Source organism: Sapajus apella, unplaced genomic scaffold, assembly GCF_009761245.1.
Source record: "Sapajus apella isolate SASKATOON/1434 unplaced genomic scaffold, GSC_monkey_1.0 scaffold25, whole genome shotgun sequence".
Lineage (NCBI taxonomy): Eukaryota > Metazoa > Chordata > Mammalia > Primates > Cebidae > Sapajus > Sapajus apella.
This window is the reverse complement of record NW_022436965.1, coordinates 9,588,494-9,598,365: the sequence shown is the minus strand read 5'-3', so window position 1 is coordinate 9,598,365 and position 9,872 is coordinate 9,588,494. Positions and strand designations below refer to the sequence as shown.

Below are 9,872 nucleotides of genomic sequence, written 5' to 3'. Positions count from 1 at the left end.
GAGATATTTTATATTCTCTTTTTCATCCTATATCTTTGAAACCTGCTGTATATTTTACAGTTACAGTATCTATCAATCAAGATGCTGGATTTTCAAAATTCAAAAACATGACACAATAAGGTTGGGTTTCAGGAAACGTATGTATTCTGCTTCAATTTTTAAATTTAAATGGATTAAAATTACATAAAACGTAAATTGCAGTTCCTCAGTGTTCCTCATTTCATGTGCTCAACAGCCACATGTGACTAGCAGCCAATGTGGTGAACAGCACAGGTCTAGGGTTTTATATGGTGCTGTTTTCTCATTCTGCAGCTTGACAGCATCCTAGGCTCATTTTAATGAGTTTCATTGCTCTACCCTTATTGAAGAATTTGTTTTCCTTAGGAGTCTGAAAGGAGGCAGGATTTGAAAACGTTGATCATAAAAACAATTTAAGGCTCTCCAGTGGCCAGTGTAATGGCTCACGCCTGTAATCCCAGCATTTTGGGAGGCTGAAGTGGGCAGATCACTTGAGGTCAGGAGTTCAAGACCAGCCTGGCCAACATGGTGTTACCCCATCTCTACTAAAAATACAAAAAAATTAGCCAGGTATGGTGGCGCACGTCTGTAATCCCAGCTACTTGGGAGGCTGAGACATGAGAATCTCTTGAACCCAGGATGTGGAGTTTGCAGTGAGCCAAGATCCTACAACTGAACTCCAGCCTGGGTGACAGGGCAAGACTCTGCCTCAAACAAACAAACAAACAAAAACAAACGAACAAAAAACAGAAAAAAAACCCAAAACCAACAAGTTAAGTTTCTTTAAACAAAGATTCAAAATTTAATACCAGAAGGTGGGCAGGGTTGTAAGTAGTTTAGGAAGGAAAATGGGGAGGAGGGAAAAAGACAGGTTTTAGTGCCCATTCCTAGTCAAACCCATTTGAAAATTTAAAAATTATATAGAAAATCAAGCATCTAAGAGAAAAAAGAAAGATGTACAATATCCAGAACAGTGAGAGAAAGAAGGAACAAATTAAAAAGTGGATTTGGGCCAGGCGCAGTGGCTCATGCCTGTAATCCCAGCACTTTGAAAGGCTGAGGCAGGTGAATCAATTGAGGTCAGGAGTTCTAGACCAGCCTAGCCAACATGGTGAAATCCTGTTGCTATTAAAAATACAAAAATTAGCCAGGCATGGTGGCACACACCTGTTATCCCAGCTACTTGGGAGGCTGAGAGGCAGAAGTTGCAGTGAGCCAAGACTGCACCACGGCACTGCAGACTGGGCAACAGAGTGAGATTCTATCTCAAAAAAAAAAAAAAAATGGATTTTTCTGTTCTCAGAAAAAGAAAGAAGTATCACTAACAAAAAGTGCTAATAATTTGACACTGCTCCCTAAGCCCCACCAATTGAAAATGTCCTAATATTGAAAGGTAGGGACAGTGCAGATAACTGATTTTTCTTTCACCTACTCTCTTCTTACTAATTGTTACTTCTCACATAGCTACTGTGTGCATAATTTGTAGTGGGTTTGCATTGTTCTTTTCTTTTTTTTTTTTTTTTGAGACAAAGTCTCGCTCTGTTGCCCAGGCTGGAGTATGGTGGCGAGATTTCAGCTCACTGCAGCCTTTGCCTCCAAGATTCAAGTGATTCTCCTGCCTCTGCCTCCTGAGTAACTGGGATTACAGGCACACACCACCATGCCCAGCTAATTTTTGTATTTTTAGTAGAAATGGGGTTTCACCATGTTGGCCAGGATGATCTCCATCTCTTGACCTCGTGATCCATTTGCCCACCTCTACCTCCCAAAGCACTGGGATTATAGTTGTGAGCCACCGAGCCTGGCCTGCATTGTTCTTATTCAGACTAGACTCAGTTTAAGGCAAGATAAGCTCTTTAATCATATGATAATAATACTTAGCCTTCAATTAGTGATGCAAACAAGGGGGTAAATAGTGTCAACAGCAGCGAGCAGAGCAGCTCAGTGCTGAAAGGAATCCATAGGCCTGAGCCCAGATAGTGCCTGAGTGGCCTCAGACAGCTGTGGGAACAGCAGAGCCCAGCACTCCTGGTACTAATCTGCCTGTGCCCAGCAGAGGGGTGAAGAGGCAGAACAGCCCTGTAGGAGGTGCTCTGGCCTTTTCCTCTGGAGCAGTTGCTTCCTCTTTCTTGGATAACCCTCATGTTTCTGATTGTGCTAACTTCTTTTTTCAACTGACAAAATCTCAAAGATTGATGATGGCAAATTCTAACTCGATTACCTGCTTGCTAAAGCTTAGAAGAATATGCTGTCTTCCCACTTTTCTTGGTAGGTGGAGGTGAAGTTTCCTGATCATAAGAGCTCAGGCCCTCCAGACGTGAGTTCTAAAGCTTCCATTTCGTTGGCTCAGGATCAAAGAAAATCCTGATAATGATAGTGATAACGTGCAACTTCAAGTCATCAGACATTTATTAAGCACCTAGTATGTGGTACAGCAGGAAAAGCATTAAAAGTTCAAGTACTAAGAGTGTACCTACTATGTGTTCAGTACTCTGCTAAATAACAGTAACTAGAACAACAACAATAACTAAGAATTATAAGTGCTTATATGGTGCTAGGAACTGTACCAAGCAATTTAGTTATTTTTATAATTCCCATTTTTCACAGGAGACTGAGGCAAGAGAGGTTAAATAACTTGCCTATGTAAACAAACTAGAATAAGGGTTTCCCATTTCACCTAGAGGTGAGATGACTTTCCAAAGGTCACACAGCAAGTGAAAAGTGGAGCCAGGCAATCTAGCCCCATGACCCCACACTTGACCTTTAAACAGGTTAAACGTAAATGAAGATAATGATATATACTTTCAGAACTTTTTACATTTGTTAAATAATCCACGTGCTATGTCTAGCACAGTGCTTGGTAAACATGATCATTATTAGGAATTCATTCATCCAAGTGCATAATCACTCAGTATGCACTGGTACAGCCACCGCAGTTGTAAAATACTGAAATGTGTCCATGTCAGTTGATAGAACCTCTGCCCCTAGGCCTGTGAGTAGCGCCCTTACTGGCCACGCAGCCCCTCTTGCAGAAGCTCTCCAAACCCCCAGGATTGTAAGGGCCTCCAGGACCCTATTCTGATGGCTAGTGCCTGTGCTGCACCAGTTTTCATTTTCTGCACCAGTATTTTCACCATATCCTGACTACAAATATGAGCTGGGCTCCTGCCTTCAATGAGGGCATAGTCTGGGAGGGACACTGGGCATGACAGGAGAAAGTGACAAGGACAGTGATGGAGCGTGCTGAGCACAGCGATGGATGAGGGAACAGCTCCGCTTAGGCAGGTCAGAAAGGATTCATGGGAGGCAAGAGAATGGCGTGATCAATAACCTGACCAGGTGGGTGAGTGGGGGCATCCCAGATCATCACTAAAGTTCTTTTGTCTCTCAGTTTTTTCATTCTTTTCTTTTCTTTTTTGAGATGGAGTCTCGCTCTCTCGCCAGGCTGGAGTGTGATGACACGATCTTGGCCCACTACATCCTCTACCTGCTGGGTTCTAGCAATTCTCCTGCCTCAGCCTCCCAAGTAGCTGGGACAACAGGTGCGTGCCACCATGCCCGGTTAATTTTTTGTATTTTTAGTAGAGACGGGGTTTCACCATGCTGGCCAGGCTGGTCTTGAATGCCTGACCTCGTGATCTGCCTGCCTCGGCCTCCCAAAGTGCTGGGATTACAGGTGTGAGCCACCCCGCCCTGCCAGTTTCTTTATTCTTGTTGTCTCCACCTAGTTCAACTCTTTACAACCCTTTGCCTAAATTCCCACAAGAGCTTTACATGTGCTCTTCTATGCACCAACTGTTGTAGAATCTATTCTGTGGTTCCCTTAGGGAACAACCATTAGTGAGGTCCCTGTGGTCCTGTCTCCTCACTGAGGCACCCACAACTCACTATCATGCAGCTCTGGCCTCTGTTTCTAGCCTTTCCCACTTGCTTTTGGGCAGGTGCCCAGAACACCTGCAAAATAAGATGTTTCCTACACCGGGCTCTGTCGCTCCTGCTGCTTGGAACTTGTGGATCCTACCTCAGAGGCTTTCAGCACCCTCTTGAGACACAACATTTTTGGTGAAGCTTTCTCCCATCTTTATTCCTTTCTTCTCCCACCCTGAGGGAGTATGTGGAGCAGTGCGTTCTGAGAACTAGCAAACATGGATAGCCTACGATACGCCAGGTGCTGTTCTATGAGCTGTGAGCTTTGCATGTGCTGCCTTGTTCTATCCTCACAAAAACTCTAAGAGGTAGGCATTATCATTGTCTTTATTTTTATTGTATTTATTTTTTTGAGACAGTTTTGCTCTGTCACCAAGCAGAAGTGCAGTGGCGCAATCTTGACTCACTGCAACCTCCGCCTCCCAGGTTCAAGCAATTCTCCTGCCTCAGCCTCCTGAGTAGCTGGGCTAATTTTCTGTATTTTAGTAGAGACAGAGTGTCACCATGTTGGCCAGTATGGTCTCGATCTCCTGACCTTGTGATCCACCTGTCTTGGCCTCCGAATGTGCTGGGATTACAGGCATGAGCCACTGCACCTGACCTTTATTTTATTTATTTATTTTTGAGACAGAGTCTCACTCTGTTGCCCAGCTGGAGTACAGTGGCACGAGCTCGGCTCACTGCAACTTCTGCCTCCTGGGTTCAAGCCATTCGCCTGCCTCAGCCTCCTGGGTAGCTGGAATTATAGTCGCCTGCCACCACACCCGGCTAATTTTTGTACTTTTTTTTAGTAGAGATGGGGTTTCACCATATTGGCCAGGCTGGTCTTAAACTCCTGACCTCAAGTGATTCGCCACCTCAGCCTTTCAAAGTGCTAGGATTACAGGCATGTGCCACTAGGCACAGCTGATTATCTTTATTTTTTAATAAAAAAGACGGCAGCACAGTGAAGTGAAATAATTTTCCAGAAGTCATGCAGCAAGTGAAAGGCAAAGCTGGGATTCCAACCCAGGGAGACTGCCTCCACAGTCCGTGCTCTTAACCATTGCTTCATAGTGACCAATAACTTGCAAAGAAGAGAAAAGAGAAGAGAAAAATTCTTGCATTTTTACTCAATATATGCTACTTGGTTTTGTAATTATTTGTGACATTATTTTATCTCTTTCTCTATGTGAGCTGAAAATTCCTAGAGGGAAGGAACTCGGGGGTCTCAGAGCCTGCTGCCTCAGTTACCATCAATTGTGGGCACATCACATCCCCTGGAGATTATGAATTGGTCATGATCAAGCCCACTCTTCACTGGTATTCTTCCTAAATAAATTCATTGCTTGGTCAACCCCTAGGGCAGGATCAGGCCCAGGGTTCCACATAGACTCCAAGAAAGCAGTGCTTAGTTTCCTCATTCAGATTGTGGCTGAGAGTCGTCATTTATATTCCGTATAATAAAGCAGATGTGTATGTGACTTCCCCCTTTCAGCAGTGGAGACACTGAAGTGGCCTGAGATCCTCAGGCAGGTCTGTGGTGGAGTTTGCTGGAACTAACTGGAACTGACTCCATGTTTCCAGTCCAGGACTCTGAGCAACCCTGTGGCAATTGTGCCCTAATACACTTATAAGGACCAGTAGATGGACTAAGTTGTTGACAGACCAGAAAATTCTGGAACTCCCTTGCCCTATATTTTTACCTTAACACAAAATGAAATTATGACGTCATCATGGGAACACAGGACTTCTCTCTTTGTATTTTCAGAACTTGCTCGATTTTTCCAAGGGTAGACTGGTCAGTCCTTGTAATGGAAAAAAAAAAAAATCATTGTGGAGAACTTGTAACATCTTCCACCTAACCTGTTTGATAACTGGCTTTGTTCTAGAATCTGGAGAACAAAGTGAAAGATGCCAGCTTTAGACGACAACCAATAACTTTGTATCTAGACACAATTCCTTGATAAGCCAAAAACCTAGCCCAAAACTTTTAGAATTCCCCTTTTCTTTAGGGTTAGAACTGACAGCTTCTAAGAGTGTATGTGACTCTATCAGGGAAAGCGGCTCATCCAAAAATAATAACGGCCAAATAAATACCTTGCAGTAATGCTATTCGTTATCCAGAAGTGTCCTACGCCGCGTATAGCCACCATCTCTATTTTAGGGTTGAGGGGGATGGCTTACAGGTGTGACTGGCCTGGAAACCGCGGCGTGGCTGGTGAGGGCGGAGTCGATCAGGGAAGGATCAGGACTCTATGGCAGAGCAGAGTCCACCACCACGCTCGGATGAAAGTTCGAAGATTTTGTTCGCTTTGTTTCTGGCAAGCTATCACACCAGCCAGAGTCTGTAACTCCAAACAGTAGCGCCCACGAGCACAGCCCCCGACCCGCACTGCCCCCGGCCCGGGTCGGCGGCCGCACACCGTCGCCCCCTTTAAGAGCCTGCTCCGCGGGACTAACGTTCGAACGGGCCCTGGCGCCCCTCCTCGGGCTCCGATTGGTCGTGCGCGGCGCACGAGGGCGCGCCGGCCAGCCCCGGAACGGCTGGCGGCCCTTCGTGATTGGCGGTCGCGGAGTCTATATAAGGCGCGGGGCTGCCGGGCTGCCCTGTTTAGCGACCAGACCCGAAGCTGGGCGCTTGTCTGGTGTGGCGAGGCCAGCGGGGCAGCGCGCGCCTCACCAGAGTCGTTTCTCTTCGGAGTCTTAGGCGATCGAGGGTGTGCCCAGGGGCGGACTTGTTTGTGTTTCCCGTTCCCTCCCAGCTTCCGAACGTGACACCCCGTCACCCCGGCGCTGGCGGCCGTGTGCAGGGGAGGCAGGATGGAGTTCAAGCTGGAGGCTCACCGCATCGTCAGCATCTCCCTGGGCAAGATCTACAACTCGCGGGTCCAGCGCGGCGGCATCAAGCTGCATAAGAACCTCCTGGTCTCGCTGGTGCTGCGCAGCGCCCGCCAAGTCTACCTGAGCGACCCGTGCCCCGGCCTCTACCTGGCAGGTCCCGCGGGGACCCCAGCGCCGCCGCCGCAGCAGCCCGGGGAGCCGGCGGCCGGGCCACCCGCTGGCTGGGGAGAGCCGCCCCCGCCCGCCGCCCGTGCCTCCTGGCCGGAGACCGAGCCGCAGCCGGAGCGCTCCGCGGTCTCAGAGGCGCCGCGGGTAGGGGACGCGGTGCCGGCGGCCACGGTGACCGGAGTCGGGGACGTTCCTCAGGGCGGAGAGGCGGACGCGGCGGAAGCTGCCTGGAACCGCGTGGACGGGCCTCGCCAGGCGGCGGCCGGAGAAGCCGAGGGTCCCGCCGGAGGCTGGGGTGTCTTCCCCTTGGGGTCTCGTGCCTCTCGCCGCCCCTGCGGCTGCCCCCTAGGCGGGCAGGACCCGCCGGGTACGCCGGCCGCAACCCCCCGCGCTGCCTGCTGCTGTGCGCCGCGACCCGCCGAGGACGAGCCTCCCGCGCCGCCCGCCGTGTGCCCCAGGAAGCGCGGCGCGGCGGGGGTGGGCGGCAGCCCAGCGAGCTGCCCGGCGCCCGGCTCGACCCCGCTTAAGAAGCCCCGCCGGAACCTGGAGCAGCCTGCGAGCGGGGGAGAGGACGACGACGCTGAGGAGATGGAGACCGGGAACGTGGCTAACCTCATCAGCATCTTCGGTTCCAGCTTCTCGGGACTCCTACGGAAAAGCCCCGGGGGCGGCCGGGAGGAAGAGGAGGGAGAGGAGACCGGTCCGGAAGCCGCCGAGCCCGGGCAGATCTGCTGCGATAAGCCGGTGCTGAGAGACATGAACCCCTGGAGCACAGCCATCGTGGCCTTCTGAGCCCCTGCCTCCGTGTGGGGAGGAGGTTGAGCAGCGGGCGTCCCCGAAGTGAGGGTCGGGACCCTCCCGGCTGCGAGGACGCCCAGAGACCGCAGGCGCTGAGCGCGTTGGGCAGACTGGTCGCCGCCGGGCATCGCAAACTGCCCCCGGGCGCGGGGGCCCTGCCGGCCCGGGACTCTCGAGGCTTATCTGGAGACCAGGGAGCTTGAGGCTCATTGGAAGAGGACGATCGTTAACTTTTGTGTTTGTGTATGTCAGTGTGTGTTAAGTTTGTCTTGTGGCATTGAGACTATTTTGTCCTTCTGGAATGCGCCACTCCTTCCCCGGGGCTTACGAGACTGGGGGCAGACAGGGACTTTCCTCTGCCTACAGCGTGGAGAAGGAAGCGGCTAAAAGGTTCGGGCCGGGGAGTTCCCCATTCGTTCTCCGGAGAGGGAGGGACTTTACACCCACCCCTCACCGGAAAGCTAGACCCGCTTCAGGGCCAGGAGTGGCGTTTCCGCACAGGATTTCCTAAGACGAGAGGGATTTTAGCCACGAGCACCGACTTGAATTCCCTCCCTCCCTCCCCACTTTTCTTTGCCAATGAAGAAACGCTTATGTCCTGTGATTACTTTAGGAAAGGGGAATATTAACAGCCCTTCGCTTCCCCGCAGGGGAGAAAAAGCTTGACGAACTTCACAGAAGAGTTCAAGCTTGGAAATACGGAGTTTATAGAGAAAAGATATATTTTTAAAAGCTCTAGGTCCGAACTACTACACAGTGCTTTTAAAAAGTGTTTAATGAAAGTTTACAGACAGAAGCCCTAAGTGAAAAGACCTTATGGTTTTGTAGATAAGGTGACTCCAGTCTTTGTTGTATAAAGGTTGGGGGAGCTGATAAGGTTTTTGTACAGTATTTTCTCCTTCGTTGTATTGATTTTTGTATAAAAATGTAACTTCTACGTGTCTAACACGTATTAAATATTTTGAAGCAACGTAACTGCCTCCTTGTCTGTAATAACCTGCCTGGGTTGGGAGGGAAGAGGGAGGAGGGAAACCAGGGCCTGTGCTAGAAAATTGAAGGTGTGGTTCTTGGTATCAGTCATTCGCAGACTGAGGACATTGTTTACTGACTCCACTAAGTATCAAGAGAGACACGTTTAATTTTTTCTCCTAGATCAGAGGACTGCTATCAGCGACCTTGCCAGGTTCTTGAAACCTGCCACTACAACTGCCTTTTGTAAGGTCAGTTTAGGCCAATTTGACTGTCACCCAATACGTGGGTGTCCATTTTATTAAGTAATTTAAGCACCAACTTTTGAAACCCTGCTCATCCGCAAAAATGTTTTTCAGTAAAACTTTTAGTTTCCTGTTACATGGATCATCTTTTCGCTTTGTTATTGAAAAAAAAATTAGTAGTATACCTTAAAAGCCCGTTGGAACTGACATAGGAAGCTGAAAGAGACTGACTTGTCCAAATTGTCAGGTCCACCTCTGCATCTCAACGGGTGTCAGGATGTAAATGTTCAATTTTTCTCATATCTAGAAAGGAAATGTATAGGTGAACGGGAAATTGCATCAAACTAGATAAGGAAGGAGGGCTGGGCAAATTTAATTCTCATTTAGCAAAACTTCCTGATTTGTTTTTGTTACTCAAAAGGTGACATCAGTGTTTGGGTCATGGTAGAAACTTAGGTGATGACAGCCACATCATTCATTGATTTTACTAAAATCACTGCCATTAAGAGAGCTTTTTGCCTCTTCATACTCAGTGTTTGAAAGGTATTCAACAATCGATTTCAGAAGCAAACCAATTAGGGAATGTTTATTAAACCTACGGTACAGTTGCCAGGACTTTTTATGGTACTGGTTTCTAACAATTTATGGGTATATAGGGTGTTTAAAAGATGGGAGAGATTGAAGAAAGAGACAAAGCTTTAAAGGTCAAGAAACATGAATGGTGCCTTGGCCTTAACTCCGAATTACATGAACTTCTGTCTTAGCTGAATAGGCCAGTGCCTAGTGCCTTGATATTTCTGCAACTCTTATTAGTGGCTCCTTAAGCATAGGGAACTTTCTACTTTATGCTCTGTCAACAGCATAATGTATTTATAGAACTAACATTCTCAAAGTAGGGTCTTGTTAAATTGACTTTTTCTTTGA

The 9,872-nt window shown here is 48.4% G+C and overlaps 1 protein-coding gene across 1 annotated transcript; it reads left to right on the top strand.

The window, feature by feature from the left end:
- Positions 1-6,343: 6,343 nt before the first annotated feature.
- Positions 6,344-8,709, top strand: IER5 (immediate early response 5). Its single transcript, XM_032291229.1, has one exon. It carries the CDS (start codon positions 6,748-6,750, stop codon positions 7,726-7,728), a length of 981 nt encoding a protein of 326 aa, XP_032147120.1. The 5' UTR covers positions 6,344-6,747; the 3' UTR covers positions 7,729-8,709.
- The last annotated feature ends 1,163 nt before the right edge of the window (positions 8,710-9,872 follow it).

Bases quoted from the DNA above. Each gene is read 5' to 3' on its own strand.
- IER5 (XM_032291229.1), top strand. From the start codon at position 6,748: ATGGAGTTCAAGCTGGAGGCTCACCGCATCGTCAGCATCTCCCTGGGC.